Source organism: Bos indicus x Bos taurus, chromosome 17, assembly GCF_003369695.1.
Source record: "Bos indicus x Bos taurus breed Angus x Brahman F1 hybrid chromosome 17, Bos_hybrid_MaternalHap_v2.0, whole genome shotgun sequence".
NCBI lineage: Eukaryota > Metazoa > Chordata > Mammalia > Artiodactyla > Bovidae > Bos > Bos indicus x Bos taurus.
In genome coordinates, this window is record NC_040092.1 from 69397775 (window position 1) to 69423232 (window position 25458).

The following is a 25458-nucleotide window of genomic DNA, read 5'->3' on the forward strand; positions in this document are numbered from 1 at the left end:
AAGAGGATTGACAGTGGCAAGAATATAAATCTGGAAGATAAGCAGGATATCCAGTCATGAACTGCCCTGTATACACTGCCAAGATGCTGGGCTTTATCTTAAAATCTACCTGCAAGATTTTAGACAGGAAGACACTGTGAATCACATTTCTGTTTTAGGAAGAATCCTGGGCAGCAGTGTCAGAGCTTTTAGACTAGTGAAAGATAGGAGACTATCACAGTGTCTGTGTAATGAGGGGGTTCTGGAAAGATATGCACCTAGAGGAAGTGGATGCATTCCAAAGAATCAGAGGAGGAAAAGTAAGCAGTAAGGAAGGTAAGACTCATGATCTGGCTTAGGAGAAAGACTGAAAGGTGTGTAGACCAGTTTTGTTTAAAATGAGGTTTGAGGACCCTTCAGTTCAGTTGCTCAGTAGTGTCCGATGCTGTGACCCCATGAACCCCAGCACGTCAGGCCTCCCTGTCAATCACCAACTCCCAGAGTCCACCCAAACCCACGTCCATTGAGTCAGTGATGTTATCCAGCCATCTCATCCTCTGTCTACCCCTTCTCCTCCTGCCTTCAATCTTTCCTAGCATCAGGGTCTTTTCAATGAGTCAGATCTTCGCATCAGGTGGCCAAAGTATTGGAGTTTCAGCTTCAACATCAGTCCTTCCAATGAATATTCAGGACTGATTTCCTTTAGGATGGACTGGTTGGATCTCCTTGCAGTCCAAGGGACTCTCAAGAGTCTTCTCTAACACCACAGTTCAAAAGCATCAATTCTTCAGCACTCAGCTTTCTTTATAGTCCAACTCTCACATCCATACATGACCACTGGAAAAACCATAGTCTTGACTAGACGGACCTTTGTTGGCAAAGTAATGTGTCTGCTTTTTAATATGCTGTCTAGGTTGGTCATAACTTTCCTTCCAAGGAGTAAGCATCTTTTAATTTCATGGCTGCAATCACCATCTGCAGTGATTTTGGAGCCCCCCAAATAAAGTCAGCCACTGTTTCCACTGTTTCCCCATCTGTTTGCCATGAAATGATGGGACCAGATGCCATGATCTTAGTTTTCTGAATGTTAAGCTTTAAGCCAACTTTTTCACTCTCCTCTTTCACTTTCATCAAGAGGCTCTTTAGTTCTTCACTTTCTGCCATAAGGGTGGTGTCATCTGCATATCTGAGGTTATTGATATTTCTCCCTGAGGATGCTGGGGTTATATAAAACTATCTAAAGAGTATCTGGAAACAGGTAAGTTTTAGGGCAATAACCAGAAGTTTATTTACATATCCTTATTTTGAAAATGGTTCTGCTTGAGAAAACCCATAGGATCACATGGGTTTGTCTTTCCCAAAATCACTTTATAACTACCCTTCTTACAAATTATAAAAGAAAGGTTCACTTCTCACCCCTCCTAACCTGACCAAGGTGTACCAGATCAGGGTGTGAAAGTTTCTAGGCTGCCAGGTAAGGGGGCATTCCCAATGCTGGCGTTTCACATTGAAACAAGAACTGACTTGAATGCCTGGGGGGATACATCATTTTTTTTGGAGAGGACCTTTGCTATGAACTAAACTTTAGGGCCTATTCTCAGTTGGTAAAGAATCTGCCCACAATGCAGGAGACCCTGGTTCAATTCCTGGGTTGGGAAGATCCACTGGGGAAGGGATAGGCTACCCACTCCAGTATTCTTTGGGCTTCTCTGGTGGGTCAGACAGTAAAGAATCTGCCTGCAATGCAGGAGACCTGGGTTTGAGCGCTGGGCTGGGAAGATCCCCTGGGGAAGGGAATAGCTGCCCATTCCAGTACTCTGACCTCTCCAGAACAGAGGAGCCTGGCAGGCTACAGTCCATGGGGTCACAAAGAGTCAGACACGACTGAGCAACTTTCAGTTTCAAGTTCCTAAGTAGTAAATAAATAGATAATAAAAGCCATTATTGGATTTGGGGACACATATCAGAAGGAGTTTAAGAAATGTTACTACTATAACAACAATCTGTCTACAATGTAAAAAGCGTGAACAAGGATTTTCAGTGCTTACATCTGTAACGAGATTTTTTAAGGACACATTGAGCAAAAAAGGCTGAGCACTTGAAGAAATTCTAGAAGCAGCCAGATCATGATGAGGTGAATGAAAAGGGAGTGATGTTCAGTTTTAGACACACTGATAATGAGATGCTATTGGACATGAAGACTGGGTCCTTGAGGCTATCAGGAAAAAATGCTGAAACAATTTGAAATGGAAGGAAATAATAAGTGGATGTTCTATGGTAAAAATAAAGATCAGTGTGTGACTAGTCTGGTTTTGACATCAGAATTGTCTTCCAGGTATTTTATCTTCATTGTCTTTCAGGCATTTTATTTCTGTAAATTGCTGAAAACTAAATACATAATGAAAACAGTTCATGTTCACAGAAATCCAAATTAATTGTGTCTGGTGGAATGGCAATGATTACTGTCCTGTGGCTAGAACTCTTCTGCATTTCAGAATCTCTTATTTTCTCTCTCTGTGTGCATGTGTGTGTTTCTTAGATTTCTCCTTGAACCAATTTTAACATCTTTTTGCCTTGTTTATTAACTAATGACTTGAATAAAAACCTTTGGAAGTTGTCAGTTTTATATTTGTATGAAATCCATTATTTTCCTTTTAAAATCCTTTGACAGGGAGCCCTAGAGTCAGGATGATACAGAGCAAAGCCCACAGTTTACCACAGGACATGAAGTGTGGACAAAAATGCTATTTATTTTTAGTCAAAGGCACTGATCCTAATTCTACTTTCTCATTGTAAAAAGAAAGAAAGTAGAAAATAAAAAATAATTAGAAGGTGGGATCAAGATGGTGGAGTGGGAAGACCCTGAGCTTACCTCCTCTTAGAAAGACAAAATTGCATTGATATAAAAAGAAATTCTCTCTTAAATTGACCTGAAGTCTAGCAGACTTGATCTTCTAAAACCAAGATTATAAAGGAAGAACCACAAGGAGTCTAGTATTAGGGAAGAAGAAGAAGTCTTGTCAGGACCCACACACTTAGTGGGTAACACAGAATAAGATTTCACAGGCTCAGGGATCTTCCCTTCGTTGTTAGGGATTTGAGCCCCATATCGGGCATGCCAGCCTGAAGATAAGTACTGGGAATATGAGCCCTTTTAGGCAGTCTGAAAACCAGTGGGGCTTAATGGAGGCCTGTAGGCAATGGAGACTCTGCTTTTGGAGAGCATGGACACAGTTGTTTGCTCCCAGTCCTGGCACGGTGGCAACCTGCCTGGTGCTCCGACCAACCCACCGTGACCACCCCAGCACACCTCACCCCATCTGAGACAGGCTCTGACCTCAGTCCCTCCTGCTCCAGCCCCAGGCTGTGACAAGGCAGAATCACCAGTGCACCTTGGGAAAGGCCAGGGCTGGCTCAAGGCTCCTCTTCCAGCCTCGTGGGTCCCATCGCTACCCCTGGCCAAGACAGAAACTCTATAGCACCAAGGATATGATAACCTCACTCAGGATTGTGGCTCCAGCCTCTCCAAACCTGGCCCCGCCCCTCAACATGGCAGTGACTGCTAGCACACCCCGAGAAAAGGCATGGCCCATGGTCACTTTAGATCCAGCTCTCCCGCCTAATCCACCGGGCATAGGGAGACTGCATAGGGATGATCCAATACAATGACATGGGTTCAAGACCAAGATGTGCATGTTTTCCTTAATTTCATCAAACAAAATGAAAAGACAGTAGAATATGTTACAAAACAAAGAGCAATATAAAACCCTGGGTGAAGGGAAGCCTAATGAGACAGTAATTCATCTGATAAATGGTTCAAAGCAAAAGTCATAAAAAAAGTTAATCAAACTTGTGAACATCCTTTTCATAAGGAAAAGGATACAAAAATACAGTGGGAACTTCAAAAGGAACTAGAAAATATAATAAAGAACCAATTAGAGCTGAAGAATACAATAACTGAAAGGAGAAATACACTAGAAGGAATTAACCACAGATTAGGTGATACAGAGAAACACATGAATGACCTGGAAGACAGAATAGTGGAAATCACCTTATCAGAACAGCAAAAAGAAAAAGTTCATAAGGATTATTTAAGGGACTTCTGGGCTTCCCTTGTGGCTCAGATAGTAAAGAATCTGCCCTGCAGTGTGGTAGACCTGGCTTTGATACCTGAGTTGGGAAGATCCACTGGAGAAGGAAATAGCAACCCACTCCAGTATTCTCTCCTGGAGAATTCAACAAGGAACTTCTAGGAAAATATCAAGCATACTAACATTAGCATTATAGGAGTCGCAGAGGAAGAGAGACAGAAAGGGGCATAACCTTATTTGATGAAATTGTAGCTGAAAATATCACTAACCTGAAAAGGAAACAGATATCCAGGTCCAAGAAGCACAGAGAGGCCTAAACAAGATGAACTCAAAGAGGTTCACACTAAGTCATATCATAATAAAAATGAAAAAATTTTAAAGAGTGAATGGGAGAATTTTAAAGGCAGGAAGAGAGTCACTTAAAAGGAAACCACTAAAAATATTAGCTGATATCTTTTTTTTTTAATTTAATTTTATTTTTAAACTTTACATAATTGTATTAGTTTTGCCAAATATCAAAATGAATCCGCCACAGGTATACATGTGTTCCCCATCCTGAACCCTCCTTCCTCCTCCCTCCCCATACCATCCCTCTGGGTCGTCCCAGTGCACTAGCCCCAAGCATCTAGTATCATGTATCGAACCTGGACTGGCAACTCGTTTCTTACATGATATTTTACATGTTTCAATGTCATTCTCCCAAATCTTTCCACCCTCTCCCACTCCCACAGAGTCCATAAGACTGTTCTATACATCAGTGTCTCTTTTGCTGTCTCGTACACAGGGTTATTGTTACCATCTTTCTAAATTCCATATATATGCATTAGTATACTGTATTTATGTTTTTCCTTCTGGCTTACTTCACTCTGTATAATAGGCTCCAGTTTCATCCACCTCATTAGAACTGATTCAAATGTATTCTTTTTAATGGCTGAGTAGTACTCCATTGTGTATATGTACCATAGCTTTCTTATCCATTCATCTGCTGATGGACATCTAGGTTGCTTCCATGTCCTGGCTATGATAAACAGTGCTGCAATGAACATTGGGGTACACGTGTCTCTTTCCCTTCTGGTTTCCTCAGTGTGTATGCCCAGCAGTGGGATTGCTGGATCATAAGGCAGTTCTATTTCCAGTTTTTTAAGGAATCTCCACACTGTTCTCCATAGTGGCTGTACTAGTTTGCATTCCCACCTACAGTGTAAGAGGGTTCCCTTTTCTCCACACCCTCTCCAGCATTTATTATTTGTAGACTTTTGGATTGCAGCCATTCTGACTGGTGTGAAATGGTACCTCATAGTGGTTTTGATTTGCATTTCTCTGATAATGAGTGATGTTGAGCATCTTTTCATGTGTTTGTTAGCCATCTGTATGTCTTCTTTGGAGAAATGTCTATTTAGTTCTTGGGCCCATTTTTTGATTGGGTCGTTTATTTTTCTGGAGTTGAGCTGTAGGAGTTGCTTGTATATTTTTGAGATTAGTTGTTTGTCAGTTGCTTCATTTGCTATTATTTTCTCCCATTCTGAAGGCTGTCTTTTAACCTTGCTAATAGTTTCCTTTGATGTGCAGAAGCTTTTAAGGTTAATTAGGTCCCATTTGTTTATTTTTGATTTTATTTCCAATATTCTAGGAGGTGGGTCATAGAGGATCCTGCTGTGATGTATGTCAGAGAGTGTTTTGCCTATGTTCCCCTCTAGGAGTTTTATAGTTTCTGGTCTTATGTTTAGATCTTTAATCCATTTTGAGTTTATTTTGGTGTATGGTGTTAGAAAGTGTTCTAGTTTCATTCTTTTACAAGTGGTTGACCAGATTTCCCAGCACCACTTGTTAAAGAGATTGTCTTTAATCCATTGTATATTCTTGCCTCCTTTGTCAAAGATAAGGTGTCCATATGTGCGTGGATTTATCTCTGGGCTTTCTATTTTATTCCATTGATCTATATTTCTGTCTTTGTGCCAGTACACAGAAATCCCTTGCATTCCTATACACTAATAATGAGAAAACAGAAAGAGAAATTAAGGAAACAATTCCATTCACCATTGCAATGGAAAGAATAAAATACTTAGGAATATATCTACCTAAAGAAACTAAAGACCTATATATAGAAAACTATAAAACACTGGTGAAAGAAATCAAAGAGGACACTAATAGATGGAGAAATATACCATGTTCATGGATTGGAAGAATCAGTATAGTGAAAATGAGTATACTACCCAAAGCAATTTATAGATTCAACGCAATCCCTATCAAGCTACCAACAGTATTCTTCACAGAGCTAGAACAAATAATTTCACAATTTGTATGGAAATACAAAAAACCTCGAATAGCCAAAGCGATCTTGAGAAAGAAGAATGGAACTGGAGGAATCAACCTACCTGACTTCAGGCTCTACTACAAAGCCACAGTTATCAAGACAGTATGGTACTGGCACAAAGACAGAAATATAGCTGATATCTTATCACAAATCTTGCAAGCCAGAGGGAGTAGCATGACATATTTAAAGTGCTGAAAGAACCTGCAACCAAGGACACTCTATCCAGCAAGGTTACCATTCAGACTTGAGGAGAGAGAAAGAGTTTTCCAAACAAGCAAAAACTAAAAGAGGTTGTTACCATTAAACTGGCCTTACAAGAAACATTAAAGTGTTTTCTTTAAGTGAAAAAGAAAACCTTATAACAAGAAATTTTAAAAAATGATATGAAGAAAAATATCACTGATAATTATAAGTATATAGTAAAAACAGTGAATCAACCACTTATATGAAGGCATAAATGTTAAAGATAAAAATTATAAAATCAAATATAACTATGATAAACACTGAAAGGGTACAGATATAAATGTACAATATAAAACCAAACCATAAAGTGTGTTGGGAATAAAATGAAAAAGGTAGATATGTTTCAAGATATGTTTGAATTTAAACAACTATGAATTTAAAACAACTATATATAATTGATATATATATATATATATAAACCTCATGGTAACTACAAATCAAAAATCTCCAGTGGACACACAAAGAAACAGAGAAAATAACCCAAACATAAGACTAAGGAAAATCATTAAACTGCAAGGGAAGAGACTAGAGGAACAAGAAAAGAACATAGAAAAACTGCAAAAAATAATACTAGAAAACAGTAACAAAATGTCAGTGAGTACATGTCTATCAATGATTACTTTATGTAAATAGATTAAATGCTCCAATCAGGACATGGGTGGCTGAATGGATTAGAAAACATACCATCTATATCCTGCCTACAAGGGACTCACTTCAGATCTAAAGACACACACACTTGAAAGTAAAATGATGGAAAAAGATACTCCACACAAATGGAAATAAAAAGAAAACAGAGATAACAATATTCATATCACACAAAATAGACTTTGAAACAAAGTTTATAACAAAGACAAAGAAGGGCATCAATCATATAATGATAAACAAGTCAAATCAAGAAGAAGATATAACATTCATAAACATAAATGCCCCAGTACAATAGCACCTAAATATATAAAGTAAATACTAACACATATAAAGGGAGAAACTGACAGAAATACAGTAAGTATAGAGAACTTTCATAACCCACTTACATAAATGAACAGGCAGAAAATCAATAAGGGATACATTAGATGACACATTCGACCAGAAGGACTTAACAGGTATTAATATTTACAAATCGTTGCATTAAAAACAGAAGAAAACACATTCTTTTTCAAGTGCACATGGACACTAGATCTCCAGGACAGGTCTCATGCTAAGCCATGAAAAATCTTCAATTCATTTAAGAAGATTGAAATCATATCAACCTTGAATCTTTTCTGACTACAGTGCTATGAAACTAGAAATCAATTACAGGAAGGAAACTGGAAAATAAACAAACATGTGGAAACTAAATAATATATTACTAGAAAACCAATGGATCAACAAAGAGGAAATAAAATCATAGCTTGAGGTGAATAAAAAAAAAAAAACAAACACAACTTTCAAAATCTATGAGACACAGCAAAAGGAGTTCTTAGAGGGAAATTTATAGTAATTCAGGTCTAACTCAAAACACAAGAAATATCTTAAATAACTTAACTTTCTATCTAAAGGAACTAGTAAAAGAAGTACAAACAAAGCCCAAAGTCAACAAAAGGAAGAGAATAATAAAAATCAGAGAAGTAAATAAAATAGAGACCAAATTTTAAAAAATAGAAAAAGCCTGGTGAAATTAAGCACTGTTGTTTAAGATAAACAAAGTTGATTAAGATGAGTCAGAAACTCATCAAGAAAATAAGAGAAAATCTAAATAAAATTAGAAATAGAAAAGGAGAAATTACAACCAATATCACAGAGATACAATCATAAAAGAATACTATTGACAACTATACACCAGAAAATTGGACAGCCTAGAAGAAATGGAAGAATGTCTAGAAATATATACTTTTCCAAGACTGAATCAGGAAGAAAGTGATTACTGAACAGTGATTACTATTAATGAAATTGAATCAATAATCAAAAACCTCCAACAAACCAAAGACCAGGACCACACCAGAATTGGAGAGTTTCTACCAAACATTTAAAGATGAGTTGAAGTCTATCTTTCCTAAACTATACCAAAAATCAAAGAAGAGGGACTTCCAAACTCATTCTATGAAGCCCTATCTAAACCAGACAAAGACACTATAAAAAAATTACACACCAATATTCCTGAAATGAAAAGATGCTCAATAAAAATTAGCAAACCAAATTCAACAAATACAGAAAAGAGATTTTTATTCATGATCAAATAAAATTTATTCCAGGGATGCAAGGATGGTTCAACATCTACAAATCAATCAAGGTGTTATACCACATTAACAAAAGGGAGAATAAAAACCATATGATCATCTCAATAGACACCGAAAAAAACATTTGACAGAATTCAACATTCATTTATGATAAAATCACTTATCATAGTTGGTAAAGAGGAAACATACTTCAACATAATAAAGGCCATATATGGCAAGCCCACAGCTATCATACCAAAAATGAAAAGCTGAAAACTTTTCCTCTAAGATCAGGAATAAGATAAGTATTCCCACTCTCATCATTTCTACTTAACATAGTATTGGGAGTCATGGAGGTGGGGCAAAGTACATGAAGGGGAATCAGGAGTACAAACTATTAGGTATAAAAGAAAGAAGTTACAAGGATGTAATGTACAGCACTGGCAATACAGTCAACATTTTAATAATAACTTTATATGGAGTATACTCTATAAAAACATTGAATTATGTTGCACATCTGAAACTAACAGAAGTATATACTTCAATTTTTAAAATACCCTTTAATGGGACTTAGATCTAGGATGTAGTCAAGATAGGGGGATATTAAAGTTCAGTGGTAACTAGAAACAGGGACTGGATGAAGCGACCAGTAAGAGTGTGTCTAGGAGAAAAGAAAGAGATATACCAAAAAGATCCAGGAAACTCTAACAAGTCAGAGAATAAAAAGGACATTGGGAAGGCTTGTCTGGAAAGACAGATGAAGAATCAGGAGAAAGTGGTGGCTTTTGAAGTAAAAGTGAGGCCAAGCATCCAGGGCATGGCGCACAAAGACACAAAGCAGCGCAACTAAGAACTGAAAAAAGATCCAACGCATTTAGCAACAACAAGGTCTTGTGCTTTCAACAAGGGTAGTTTCAGCGGAGTGACTTCAGTGGACTGTATATTGCAGCAAGCTAAGAAATTAAAGTGAAATAAAGACATAGAAACTAGCGTGTAGACAACGATTTTTAAGAAATTTGATTGTGAAGGAAAAGAGACAGAGGATGAAGGGAGACATCTATGCTTTTCAGGATAGGAGAGACTAAAAAAACTGATTGGAAAAGCCAGTAGCGAGGGAAATGTTGACCATATGGGAAGGGAAGGTGAGTGGTCAAAAAGAATGTTCTTGATGCAATGAAAGGTGACTGGTGCAGTCTGGGGATTGTTTATACCCAGTCCTCAACAAAATAAATACAATAAATTGAGAGTAAACATTTAGAGAAATTTATAGCAATATGACATAATAATCTTATATCTCTGTAATATAGTAATATCTTTTTTTAAATTGGGGCTTGCATTTTGTATGCCTTTTTTTCTCCCAATAATTTATATTTATTGTATTTTACAAAAGCATCAATCACAACAGATTGCAAACTTTAAAAAACACCAGCCCTGGTTCTTAACCACAATTGATTTGGGAAGTTTCAGAAAACAGGTAGAGTTTACAGAGAAGGAAAAGTATCTATTCCACTGCTACAGCAAAGAAAGAGATAATAATTGGGCTTATTCTTAAAAATTGGGCTTCTCAAAGTTAGTTTGAGGGATTATCATCCTTTTGGATGATAGTATGACAATATATGGAGAAGGCAATGGTACCCCACTCTAGTACTTTTGCTTGGAAAATCCCATGGATGGAGGAGCCTGGTAGGCTGCAGTCCATGGGATCGCTAAGAGTCGGATACGACTGAGCGACTTCACTTTCATGCTTTGGAGAAGGAAATGGCAACCCACTCCAGTGTTCTTGCCTGGAGAATCCCAGGGATGGGGGAGCCTGGTGGGCTGCCGTCTATGGGGCTGCACAGAGTCAGACACAACTGAAGCAACTTAGTAGTAGTAGTATGACAATATATGTGATCATTTAAAATATAAATGTCCTTGGACAAATAATCCAGATATATTATCATAAGGAAATAATTGAGTGTGTTCACAACAGTATTTTTATTATAGAGTGTTCAATATCTAAATTAGCACAAAAGGAGATGATTAAGATAAATCATGTTATAATATGCATATTAGAAATCCTAATATATGTATAGTCAACAACATGAAACATTTATACAGTGTATTACTTTTAAAAGGAGATAATAAAACAGTGTATATAAATTATTCAGTAGTGTAAGATTGGTGTCTGCATTCACTGAGATTCATTGAAAAGCGATTTTCAAAAATATCAAATTACTTATCTCTGCAAGATATAAGATTTTTGTTTATTACTGTTGTTTTTCATAAATTGTATATAAATTCTGCAATTATATATCATTTTCTAATCAGGGGAAATGACAATAAAAACCACTCTCATTTTGGAGTAAACTGGGTGGTACACAGAAAACATGGCCTGGTTATGGGAATTTTAGTAAATAGACAGTGATAGCTTCCAGAGTGAGCCTCACAGCTGTTTCTACACCATAAAACAGCTTCTCTTTGTGCGTTATTCTAGCTCCATCTCATTATCATTCTATGTGTGCTCTGACATGTGCTAAAAAAATGAATTCTCCACTCTTTTTCAGGTAAATAAGATGTGGCCTTCACAAAACTTGCCATGCTAATCCTTCCATGATTCTGCCAGAATCTTATATCTCTGATCCAAAGGGGAAAATATTACAAAATTATCTTCCAGTGCAGAAGTTCCGAAAGACCTTGATTATTTATCTCTGGAGTATTGTGATAGATATGAAGTGTTTCATTGGTCTGCAGATCTCAGAAAACTGTTTTTCTACTTATGTCCTCTAGGCCTGATTGCTCAAAATAATAAAAGTAAGGGATCATATGAAAAAAGTGAAAATAGAAAAAAGCTATCTGCTGCATCTGTATATCCTTTAATGTAAACGGATTACTAACAACAAGAGTTGTTGAGGGAGGATGTTTGAGGAGTTTGGAGGGCAGTAGATCAGTCAGGGTAGCTGTCGGAAGGAGGAGGAGAGGAGACCCGGGGCGCCAAGTAGTTCTTAGCAGGTGTGTGTTCTGTAGACACTGAACTATGTACTGAATGAAGAATACTCACCATGACACATGTGTCAACCACGCTGGTACCCCGGGGGGAATTAAAGGAAAGATGATACTTACCGATTATATGATACGTGACAGCTCCATTGCTGCCAGCATCCATATCAGAAGCCAAGAAGGTGTAGACAAGGCCTGGCTCTTGGTTTTCCAGAACCTCAATGTCATCCCTGGGGACAACAATCTGTGGTGCGTGGTCATTTTCATCTCTCACCGTGCAGAGAATCACTGTGGTCCCGGACAGAGCAGGGGCTCCCCCGTCATGTACAAGTACTGACATGGAATAAAAGATGGCACAGATGGTGGCCATTAATTCACACCTAAAATATGCTGCCCCAACCAGACAGCCTCAGACCAAATTAACTGGGTAGCACTGGGTCAATAACGTTTTATTTAAAGACGCCCTACTGAAATGTAAAATTTCACCTCTCAACTGCCTGCGGCCTACTTTTGTTTAGCACAGACAAGGGATCACTTACCTCGAAGGGTGAGGACTTCCTGAACTTCTCTGTCAAGTGTGGCGGCCGTCACTACCTCCCCAGTGTCCGAATTTATCTGGAACAACATGAATGAAGCACCTGGCATAATTTCAAACTGAAGCTTGGAATTAATTCCTAAAGGAAAACACAGAGAAAAACTTAACCATTATCCCTTGGAATGCATTCATCTGTTTCATTTTTTCCTATGAATATGTTAAACCATAAATGAAAAAGGCAAGACATTGAACCTTCAAATTAAGGTAAAAAACAAAAGCCAACTCTTTTGGCTGTTAAAAAAAAAAAAGCCTCCTGGGCTGAAATGCTTGATTTTCAAGTCTTATGAGACTTCACCACAGTAAATGCTTCAGAATTTCTCCCTTCCATAAAAATTTTCTTAACGAGTGTGCAACCCTCCAACATATTCCTAATTCCTTCTGCTAATACTAATTGTGATTTAATGACATCACTGGAAGCTTGCAGGGCAAGTGACGATTTCTGTAGATGGATGCTCTGTTAGAGGCTGTGTCCAGTTCCAATACTCTGCTCATCTTCCAGCTGGGAGCTGAGCACACGGAGTTACGGACGGACAGAGTTTCCAGCCATCTTGTTTCCTACTTAGTATTCAGTCTCCTATCTCCGTGAGAAATGTGGTACCATATTACTGTGCAATCTGAAAATAATTCTTCCCATATTCCTGTGGTTTCATTTCTCCCCTGGGAAAAGTGTCAGGTCATTCCCATCTTTGGTATAAAGCTTTCTCATGCCAGTAACTTGAACTACGTTATTCCATGATATTGCAGTTATTTGCACTTCACAAAAGTTCATTTCAACCATGTTCCTAAATTCTTAACTGATGAGAATCTACATTAGATATAGTACTTAACATATGTGATTTACACTTCAATAAAAGATGAAATATTGTTCTTTGGACTTAACAAAAAAACTTCAATTACTCATTTCCACCTTGTATGTCATAAAAAGTAAATTTTCAGCCATCATGGTCTAGTAGAACTGAGTTCTGGAAAAAGCGGAATATGCTAATTTTACACGAGAATAAATATACATGACTTCTTCCTATGCCAGTTGAAAGAGAAAGGATATTTGGGATCACCTGCAGGCATTTTAATAACCTTGAGAAAAAATGTCTAATAATGTAGGAACCAAATATTTGAAAAAGTATAATCAGAGGTCACCAGACTATTTCAGCCTATCATTAGGCATTAAGCATATTATTGCATTAATGATTATGTAATAATTAAGTGATTACTTTGGTCTCATAGTGATAACATAACCTTTTCTTTGGTCAGACAGAATTTTTAAAAATTCCAAACTGTTAAAATTCCCTTTACCAGTCTCACCCTACATTATGAAAATGGGGACAATATCATGTTACATCTACTTTCTCTGTTCCTCAAATATTTGGTGAGCATAATTAAGTGCCAAGCACAGTGCTGTGCCAAAGAGACAGGTGGGGAATCAAAGAGGTACAGCCCTTGCCTTTATGAAGATATCATGGAGAACAGCATCTTTTAATTTTTGGACCCTTTAAAAAAATAAATCTACTCATTTATAATGTGATCTTATTACACATTACATATAAAATTATATATTACATATTGTATTATATACATTTTAAAATCCTGACACTTGTCAAACCTAGAAAATGTCTTCACATGTTTAAACAAAACACAAATTTTTACAGCTTCCCTTCCTCCCATCGGTCTAATTATTCTCTAATGTGCTTTACCATTGTATTCAATACTCCTTTGACTTCTTAGAAAGTGTCACATTTTATTGTTCCTTTTTTTCTACATTGTTTTCTAACATAACACTCTGCTTAACCTTCAATCCTCCTAGTATTTTATTAAGAATAAATGAGATCTTTATGTAACTATAGTTTGCACATATATGTTTTCACACTACAAACTATGCACCCTTTACAACTTAAACAATGTGAAATACATTGAAAATATTGCACTTGTGTCTCTTTCAGAATTCAATTAATGCCTTGCTTCTTCCTCAGTCCAATTCAGTTCATTTCATTCGCTCAATCGTGTCCAACTCTTTGTAACCCCACGGACTGCAGCACACCAGGCTTCCCTGTCCATAACCAACTCCTGGAGCTTGTTCAAACTCATGTCCATTGAGTTGGTGATGCCATGCAACCTCTCATCCTCTGTCATCCCCTTCTCCTCCTGTCTTCAATCTTTCCCAGCATCAGGGTCTCTTCTAATGAGTCAGTTCTTCGCATCAGGTGGCCAAAGTATTGGAGTTTCAGCTTCAGCATCAGTCCTTCCAGTGAATATTCAGGACTGATTTCCTTTAGGATGAAATGGTTTGATATTCTCGCAGTCCAAGGGATTCTCAAGAGTATTCTCCAACACCACAGTTCAAAAGGATCGATTCTTCGGTGCTCAGCTTTCTTTATAGTCCGACTCTCACTTCCATATATGACTACTGGAAAAACCATAGCTTTGACTAGATGGGCCTTTGTCAGCAAAGTAATGTCTCTGGTTTTTAATATGCTGTCTAGGTTAGTTATAGCTTTACTTCCAAGGAACAAGCGTCTTTTAATTTCATGGTTGCAGTCACCATCTGCAGTGATTTTGGAGCCCTTAAAACAAAGTCTCTCACTGTTTCCATCCATTTGCCATGAAGTGATGGGACCGGGTGCCATGATCTTCATTTTTGAATGTTGAGTTTTAAGCCAACTTTTCCCTCTCCTCTTTCACTTTCATCAAGAAGCTCTTTTAATTCTTCACTTTCTACCATAATGGTGGTGTCATTCCGACAATCTTCATTCCAGCTGGTGCTTCATCCAGCTGGGCAATTTGCATGCTGTACTCTGCACAGAAGTTAAATAAACAGGGTGGCAATAGACAGCCTTGACATACTCCTTTCCCAATTTGGAAACAGTCCGTTGTTCCATGTCTGGTTCTAACTGTTGCTTCCTGACCTGCATACAGATTTCTCAGGAGGCAGGTCAGGTGGTCTGGTATTCCCATCTCTTGAAGAATTTTCCACAGTTTGCTGTGATACACATAGTCAAAGGCTTTGGTGTAATCAATAAAGCAGAAGTAGATGTTTTTCTGGAACTCTCTTGCTTTTACGATGATCCAATGGATGTTGGCAATTTGATCTCTGGTTCCTCTGCCTTTTCTAAATCCAGATTGAATATCTGGAAGTCCATGGTTCAAGTACTCTTGAAGCCTGGCTTGGTGAATTTTGAGCATTACTTTGCTATTGTGTGAGATGAGTGCAACTGTGTGGTCATTTGAACATTCTTTGGCATTGTCTTTCTTTGGGATTGGAATGAAAACTGACCTTTTCCAGTCCTGTGGCCACTGCTGAATTTTCCAAATTTTCTGGCATATTGAGTGCAACACTTTCACAGCATCATCTTTTAGGATTTGAAATAGCTCAGCTGGAACTCCATCACATCCACTGTCTTTGTTCATAGCGATGCTTCTTAAGGCCCACTTGACTTCACATTCCAGGATGTCTGACTCTAGGTGAGTGATCACACCATCGTGATTATCTGGGTCGTGAAGATCTTTTTTGTACAGTTCTTCTGTGTATTCTTGCCACCTCTTCTTAATATCTTCTGCTTCTGTTAGGTCCATACCATTTCTGTCCTTTTTTGTGCCCATCTTTGCATGAAATGTTCCCTTGGTATCTCTAACTTTCTTGAAGAGATCTCTAGTCTTTCCCTTTGTATTGTTTTCCTCTATTTCTTTGACTTGATCACTGAGGAAAGCTTTCTTATCTCTCCATGCTATTCTTTGGAACTCTGCATTCAAATGGCTGTATCTTTCTGTTTCTCCTTTGCCTGTCATGTCTCTTCTATTCTCAGCTATTTGTAAGACCTCCTCAAACAATCATTTTGCCTTTTTGCATTTCTTTCTCTTGGGGATAGTGTTGATCCCTGCCTCCTGTACAATGTTACTAACCTCCATCCAAAATTCTTCAGGGACTCTGTTTATCAGATCTGATACTTTGAATCTATTTGTCACTTCCACTGTACAATTGTAAGGGGTTTGATTTAGCTCATACCTGAATGGTCTAGCGGTTTTCTGTACTTTCTTCAACTTAAGTCTGAATTTTGCAATAAGGAGTTGATGATCTGAGCCACAGTTAGCTCCAAGTCTTGTTTTTGCTGACTGTACAGAGTTTCTCCATCTTTGGCTGCAAAGAATATAATCAATCTGATTTCGGTGTTGACCATCTGGTGATGTCCATGTGTAGAGTCTTCTCTTGTATTGTTGGAAGAAGGTGTTTGCTATGACCAGTGCATTCTCTTGGCAGAACTCCATTAGCCTTTTCTCTGCTTCATTTTGTTTCTTCCTCCTCACAGAATAATCCTCCAGAACAAACACAGCATCATCAAATTTGAGAACCAAAGAAATAAAAGTCAAATGAGATTATTTGATCTAACTCCATAATCTTACTAAGAAAACTGGATATCTGAATCTGAAGATATTTAGGGATATACTTAAAATACACCTAGTAAAGGATGAGTGTGTGTGTGTGTGTGTACGCATACATATATCTGCTCTTAGAGCTCAAGACCTACAATCTTTTGCTCTTTTACTTTCTCCCAGTCTTGGATAGATACCCTTCCTCAATTCATTTCTTTCCCTATCAAGTCCAGACCCATGAATTAACACTTTAGAAACCTTGCAAATTTCCTCAGGTCTTCTGACTTTTTCCAAAAGAATCCCAGCAAAACCTTGTTCAGGATCATGTCAACCATCTCTCTGGTCTTCTGGACTATCCAGCAGATAATTGGGGCTGGAGAAAACTTCACAAAAGCATAGACTGAGGCCACTGAAATACCACTGTCCTCTGGCAATCTGTCCAGTTCTCCTTGGTCACCCCTTTCCTATTCAGGTCTTCTACCCAACCACCTGCTGGCTGACTCTCACAAACCACTTTCCTTCCTATTTCCCAGAGAAATGGAGGCATTGGGAAAAAGGCTCCCTCAGCTTCTTGCATCTGTACTCAACCCACCTCTTGCTTTCTGTCTCAATGGCAAAAATAATGCTTCAAACACCCTCTTGAAGTTTTCCTGTCAGTTCTAATCTTTCTCTTTACATTTTCCCCTTAAATTATACTCTTCTCTAGCTATAAGGGGCTTCCCTGGTGGCTCAGTGATAAAGACTCTGCCTACAATATAGGAGACCTGGGTTTGATCTCTGGGTTGGGAAGATCCCCTGGAGGAGGGTATGGAACATACTCTAGTACTCTTGCCTAGAGAATCCCATGGATAGAGGAGCCTGGCAGGCTGCAGTCCATAGGATGACACAGAGTCAGACACGACCAAAGCAACTAAGCAGCAACAGAAGCTAACTGTAAGAAACAAGTTTTCTTCTCTTTATAGCCAAGCTTCTTTTAAAAATTCCCTGCAGCTAGGTTGAAACCACTGCCATATATAGTTATTCTTTCTACAGTCATCAATAAGCTTCTGGTTATAAAAATCTACTGATCATGTTTAGCTGATTTATCTTCTCTGTAACTTCAGATATTGCTGACTAATTAAAAAAAAAAAAAAACATGGAAAGGAAAGAACAAAGAGAGAGAGGAAGGAAGGAAGAGAAGGGGAAGGGGAAAGAGGAAGGAAGGAATTCATTCCACCTGTTTCCCAGTTCACTGGCTTCAGTTTCCATCCATATGCAGATGACACATATGTACTGAGCTCCAGTTATTTGATTAATTCATTCACTCATGCAACACACATTTATTTATACAACATACATTTACCAAGTGCCAGGCACTCGAAAGATACCACCAAATTATCTTGAACTATCATTGAATTATCTTGGTCCTCAGAATTCCTCTCATTTCAGTTCAGTTGCTCAGTCGTGTCCAACACTTTGCGACTCTATGGATTGCAGCACACCAGGCCTCCCTATCTATCACCAATTCCCGGAGTTTACTCAAACCCGTGTCCATTGAGTCAGTGATACCATCCAGCCATCTCATCCTCTGTTGTCCCCTTCTCCTCCTGCCCTCAATCTTTCCCAGCATCAGGGTCTTTTCAATGAGTCAGCTCTTCACACCAGGTAGCCAAAGTATTGGAGTTTCAGCTTCAACATCAGTCCTACCAATGAACATTCAGGACTGATTTCCTTTAGGATGGACTAGTTGGATCTCCTAAGAGTCTTCTCCAACACCACAGTTCAAAAGCATCAGCTCTTCAGCGCTCAGCTTTCTTTATAGTCCAACTCTCACATCCATACATGACTACTGGAAGTAATGTCTCTGCTTTTTAATATGCTATCTAGGTTGGTCATAACTTTTCTTCCAAGGAGTAAGTGTCTTTTACTTTCATGGCTGCAGTCACCATCTCCAATGATTTTGGAGCCCCCCAAAAAATAAAGTCTGCCGCTGTTTCCACTGTTTCTCCATCTATTTGCCATAAAGTGATAGTGGAGAATTATAGACAGTGTGGTGGAATATGTGAAATCACTGGGGAAGGGGATCAGGGAAGATTTATCACAAGTAGATAATTGCTCATTTATATCTCATTTAACAAACCTACAGAGATAGTGAGAGCAAGTGCCAAGGTACCACACCACGTGCTAAGGATGTAACTGCTGGCAAGAAGACACACTCTCTGCTCTCATGCTACATACAGTGTAGCACTGGATTCAGATAAATAAGCAGGCAATTACAATTCCACATGATAAGACATAACTGAGTATGTGTTGCCTTCTGTATAAGCTGAGGCCCTAAAGATGAATTAGATTTATCAAGTAAGAGGGAATAAAGTGAATGCAATCAAAATAGGAACCAAACACCATACTGCAGGCTACAACATCCCATATGATATGGGCTCTGCTTATTTCCCCAAGCTCTTCTCATATGCTTGTTCTTGGCCCACCAATGTCCCTTCTGCTCTCTGAACATGCTAAGTGTCTTTCTGTTGGGGTCTTTGATGTTGCTGTTCCTTCTGCCAGCACCTCCCTCCATCCTTTACAAGGTGTACTAGTTATTGGTATACTAAATTATGGTGCCTCGGATCTGAAGCCATTCTTCCCTCCTCTGCCCTGAAATGCTGGGGCTGGGGATCCGGATGCCACAACTGTGCAGGACCTCCTTTGCCACTAAGCCCCTGTTAGCATCTGCAATAAAGCAACCCTCAAGGGAGACTGAAGGTCAGAGGAAAGCAGATGGGACTACTTCTTCCGGTTCTCTTACTTTCCCTGTCAGCAATGCCATTTTTCCTGGTGTAACAGCTGCTCACAACTTTTTGTCTCTTTTGGCTCTCCCAGACCAGGCTCTACAAAGCCCTTCTGCTCTTTCTCTTCCTAGGTTCTGATAATCTCATCTTCTTTTTGTTTCCCAGAATTAGGGGTGGTAGCTGCTTTCCTATAGTTATTTTTTTCTGGGTTACTTCAGGATTCCTTTTTCACTTACTCAGCCTTCCATACCAGTATTTTAACAGCTGGTTTTCCTGATTACATATGACTGGTACAGTACTTGGAACAAGAGTGGGTCCCAGGTATCAGGGATTCTGATAATGGTTTGGTTATGCCTTTGGCCTTAAAGGCAGTGCTGGGTTCCTGCCCGAAGGAAATGAAACACGAGTAATTTGTCACTTGAAATGGTATCACAGGGGCTTCCCAGGTGGTGCTAGTGGTAAAGAACCCACCTGCCAGTACAGGAGATATAAGAGACGTGGGTGTGATCCCTGAGTCGGGAAGATCTCCTGGAGGAGGGCATGGCATCCACTCCAGTATTCTTGCATAGAGAATCCCATGGACAGAGAAGCCTGATGGGCTATAGTCCATAGGGTCACAAACAGTCAGACACAACTGAAGTGACTTAGTGTGTGTGCACGCACATGCACACACACACACACTATAGTATCATAATCAATTAAATGATCACCCATGTTTGATTGTGATGAACTGACTATTAAAGGACTCCTATTCCTTAGAGGACAAAATGGTGCTGACCATGGCCTTGGGATAGTAAAAGGAGTATGGTGTGAACTGGCTAGCTCTGAATACAATGAGAGCTTACAGAAAGAAAATTATAAGCTGAGGCTTTAAAGTCATAGTTTAGGTCATAGTCAAAATAGCTGAAAGCTTCTAAGGAAGTCAATCTCTCTGAATATCAGAACCAAATTGGGCAGCAGATATATGAGGAGTAGCTTCTTGGAAGGGAAAATCCATATGAAGACCCACAGATTTCAACATACTGCAGGCAGATCTCAGCATACATGCAAATATGACTCAGTCAGAGACAGCTTTCAGCTTTCAAAGAATATCAAGATTTTTCTAACTTATATTAGGATAAGTCTGTCCAAAATGTGTGGAAATCAATTCTAAGAATGTGAAACCCAGAAAGATTAAATAACACTTTGGTTTATGCTGGATTTATTGATGTAGTGTACTTACTAGCTATTCTGAATTGAATGTTTTAACTCGTATAGCTATGTCCCTTGACAGTTTCTTTTGATTGGTTGTGTTACAAGTGGCCTATCATTGTTGAGTTTGAGATGCCAGACTTTCCCCTGCATACTATACAGGAAAGGAAAGTTTGAGAAGAACGTTAGGATGGATTTATGTATGACATGCCCACCACCCTCCTCTGACTACATTTACCAACAATTCAGAGGACTCTCCCTTCATAAAGACCATGGGAAAGGCCTTGGTTAGAGGGACACAGCATCCTTTAAACGCCCTCTGGTAGTAGCCCTCCATGTCAGTTGTGGATGATGGTACCACTGGCTCTGGAGGTCACCTTTTGAGAACCAACACTCTCAGACTTCCTGGACCAGATAGCAGAGTAGAAGCAAGTTGAACTCACCTCTTCCCACAAGTCTATCTAAATTACAACTAATTGTTGAACAACCATTGATAAAAAAAGACTGGAACCTACCAGAAAATATATTCTACATCCAGAGACATAAAGAGCAAACCACAGTGCGATGGTAGGGGCATGAACTTGCAATATAGTCAAATCCCATACCCCCTCCCTGGGATCAGCAACCCACAAACTAGAGAACAATTTATACCATAGACGTTCTCCCACAGGAATGAGAGTTCTGGGCCCCATGTCAGGTTCCCAAGCCTGGGGGTCTGGCATAGGGAGGAGTGAGCCCCCAGAGTATTTGGCTTTAAAGGGCAATGAGGTTTGAGTTCAGGAACTCCACAGGACTGGGGAAAACAGAGACTCCACTCTTGGAGGGCATGTCCGAGGTCTCAGGCACACTGGGACCAAGGACAAAAGGTCCTTCATAACCTGGGCCATAACCACCTGTGGGTCTTGGAGGGTCTCTTGGGGAGGCAGGGGAGGGGGCAGCTGCGACTTATTCTGGGACAAGGACACTGGTGCTGCACACACTGAGGAGTGGTCATCAGCATGAGCTCTCCTGGAGGCCAACTTTTTGGGACTGAGACCTGGCCCCACCCAACAGCCTGCAGTCTCCAGTACTAGTACATCTCACGCCAGACAACCAGCAGGGTGGGAACACAGCAGACAGGCTGCCTCAAGACTTCCTGAGCTCACAGCTGTCTCCAGATGCACTCCTTGACAGAGCCCTGCCCACCCTGGCCAAGGCCCAGCTCCACCCACCAGTGGAGAGGCACTGCTTCTCCCACTAGGAATCCTGAACAAGCCTCCAGATCAGCCTCACTCACCAGGGGGCTGCAGAAGTCAGTCCACAAATGCAGGTCAGAACCTACCCCAAGACCAGCTGGTCTCTGGCCCTTGAGTAACAAGAACAGAGTGTACTGCTGGGACATAGGACATCCTCTACAGAGGGCCACTTCTCCAAGTTCAAGAAACATAACTGATATTCCACATACATAAAAATAGAAATTCAGACAAAATAATTCAGACAAAAAAGCAGAGGAATATGTTCTAGGTGAAGGAACAAGATAAAACTCCAGAAAAACAACTAAATGACATGGAAATAGGTAATCCTCCTGAGAAAGAGTTCAGTATAATGATCACAAAGATGATCCAAGAACACAGGAAACAAGAGGATGCACAGAGTGAGAAGCTACAAGAAGTTTTAAACAAAGGGAAAATATAAAGAGCAACCAACAGAGTTGAAGAATACAATAACTGAAATGAGAACAACACTCTACACCAATTTATAAGGACTATCGGAAGTGATCTGCTTTCATCCAGCAGGAACAACAGTACATCTTTATGTAAAGTCTTCCACTATCAACCATCATCTACTCAGCAGAGATAAAGATCATCTCAGCATCCAGTATTTCATCACACTGATCCACTACTGTGATGACATCGTAATTGGATCTGATGACCAGAAAGAAGTAACTTAGATACCTTAATTAGATATATATATAGCAGCAGTTGGCAAACTATAGCCCACTGGCCAAATCCAGCCTGTTGCCTGATTTTGTAAAGTTCCATGGAAGTCCAGCTACATTTATTTGTTTATGTATGACCTACTGCTGATGTCTTGCTCCAATATCAGCATTGAATAATGGAGACCTATAGCCTGCACAACCTAAAACAATCACTGTTTTGCCCTTTACAGAGAAAGGTTTGCATAACCCTATCCTAGAGTAAAGGTGGGCAAGTGATAGGAGCTGAGAATAGAGAGGAACACCACAATCACTTACTGAAGTGTCTGGTTGTTAAGCTAAAAGAGAATAGAAATGTATCCTCAAAATCATAAGGAATTAATAAATAATTCTCACGAGCAGAGTGTTGATTTCAGATTTACTCTTTATGAATATAATTTTTCATGTAATTCCTCAACAATACAATGCCTACACAACTCAACCATTTCCAAAGCAGAAAAAGGATTGTGCCTGGCTGAGTGAATGAAGAAATAAACAAATGAATTAGTTCAGAAGAGTGAAGGCAGCTTGAAGCAGCCTATTTCACAGATGCTGCAGTTTCTCAAATCATGTAGTCAAAAATAGTTACTACACTCCTATGTCATAGCTTGCATTATCTTAGAGACCTGGGATAAAAGCAAGTGAAATATTAAAATGTTTTGAATCTATGAGTTCACACCTTAAAAGGCAGGCAGACAGACAAATAATCATATAATCACAACACCGTGTATTAAATGAATGAAGATTATATTTCCAAGTTTTAATAGTGATTGTCTCTGGGTGAGTAGTCCTTTTTCTGTCTCTGTTTACTCTTTCATTAATTCTAAAATTTTCCCCCAATTTTAATATGTCTGGAGTTAGATGCTTCTTACAATTAATGGTATCTTAGATTCAGGGAAATAGATGAAATACCGTCATGGCAGTGTTTCTAACTTTGCTCCAAGAGTAGGTTGTTGGGTCTAGTTGTTCATCCAGCACGAGACAGTTTCCAAGAAACCAGATGTAGAGATTGTTCACGATAAATCCAGATGCATTTTTATGGGATAGAGAATAAAATTTCACTATAGAATTCAACATTTTAGCATGGCAATGTGCTGTTGTACCACGAATGAGCCAATACATCATCAGGACTGAGTCGTCTTTCCTGATGGGGCACCCTTCCTCCCAGGACTAGGGGAGAGGTACCCCTGGGGGTAGATCTTTTCTCACTAACAATGGAGCTCTTGTTGGTGGCACCAAATGCTGTAGCAGTTTTAATATCTTAGTTAAAATGTGGTAGTTGTTTTTCCCATTTAATACAAGAAAAAACTCCTGTTAGAGCCAGTGTGAGTCATACATCATAAACATTCAGTACTCAAATTCCTATGGGTTTTGAATGCCAAACAACATTGTAGGCTTACACTTTTAAAAACTACATTGTAGAATGCTAGAAAACACATGTTAACCTTTCAAGTATTAAGTAAAGCTATAGTATTTTTAAGAATACATACTATTAAACAAGCCATTAATAAATTCCAATGTGATGCCAGATATGTTAAAATCTTGACATCATTTAATTCTTATGCATAATCCTTTTTCATTGTCTTAATCCAACAAGCAAAGAAGAAGAAAAAGATTTAGGAAAGATATGTTCAAAAGCACATGCATACATCCAAATTCACATACACTGACATAACCATTGGTTTAACAGATCTGGCCTCGTTAAAAACACTGAGATTTCAGTAAACCAAGATTGTACACAAAACTTGTGAAGGTACATGAGACTCAGGAAATGCTAATTTTGTATCTCAAACACCCACAAATGAAAAGCCAGAAAACCAGCAATTTTGCATCCAAATTTCCTGGCAAACCATAATCTCTAAAATAATAAACTTTCAATTAAATTATAAATAACAGGTTGCAGACCATTCATTCCAAAAGAAAATTACACTAGCACTTGGCAACTTGACAGTAAAAATTGGAAGGCATATTTTGGTAGTCATCTTTAGTTGACATATGAAAACTTTTGAGACAAATTCTTTTCTCCTTCAAATATTAAAGTAAATCAATATTTTCCATAGGGTCAATTCTAAAAAATGAATTAATAAAGTCAAGGGGAGGAAGCATTTTACAAACTTTAAATGATCTCTAAATCACACACCAGTGACTGACTGCATTTTATCCGTCTGCACTTTGGGAAGTGGTTTCTGTGCTGCCCAGAGCCCTGCGTGACTCAGTTTACATCAGAAAATGCTCTCAAAGAACTTTACCATACTGGATACATTGGAAAAACAAAGCTCATGTATATTCTCCATTGTTTCCATCATCTAAAAACCACACTGCCAGAAACGTGCTCAGTTCAAAGCGGAGTTGGGACGAGCAGTTGCTAGGGCACTCTAGCCCTCTTGGTGAGCACAGCAAGCAAAACTCTTTGATCACACTGCCCCGCTCTGGTCAAAAGAGAAAACTGGGCTGGCCCGTCAAAGATTTTGTAGCATCACAAAAAATACATTTCTTTAAAAGAGGATGTTTCCCCAAAGGGCAAAGCATCTAAATGGTAAATAACTTAAAAGTTCAAGAAAAATGCATCTTTTACTCCTCTGATAAACAATTTAGGAGGTAAATGCTGGTGTTCATACTATTATTTTCATAGAAACATCTGTTAACAGTTCTTTCAAGAGAAGAACAAAATATTATATTGATTATGAATCGCCAGTTGCTATATACAAATGTTAATTTAAAAAGACCAACTTATTAAACTATTTGTATTAATTCAGATTTAAAAATTCAGCATATGCTGTTAATGGCAAATAT

General features: G+C 38.9%; 1 protein-coding gene across 1 annotated transcript in view; it reads right to left on the minus strand.

The window, feature by feature from the left end:
* DCHS2 (dachsous cadherin-related 2) overlaps positions 1–25458 on the minus strand; it is a 324194-nt gene that overhangs the window by 87038 nt on the left and 211698 nt on the right. The window contains exons 11-12 of the mRNA XM_027513497.1: positions 12338–12472; positions 11922–12131 (exon numbers count right to left, since the gene is read on the minus strand). Of these exons, the coding sequence (XP_027369298.1) occupies positions 11922–12131; positions 12338–12472 (345 nt within the window). The remainder of the gene's footprint in view (positions 1–11921; positions 12132–12337; positions 12473–25458) is intronic.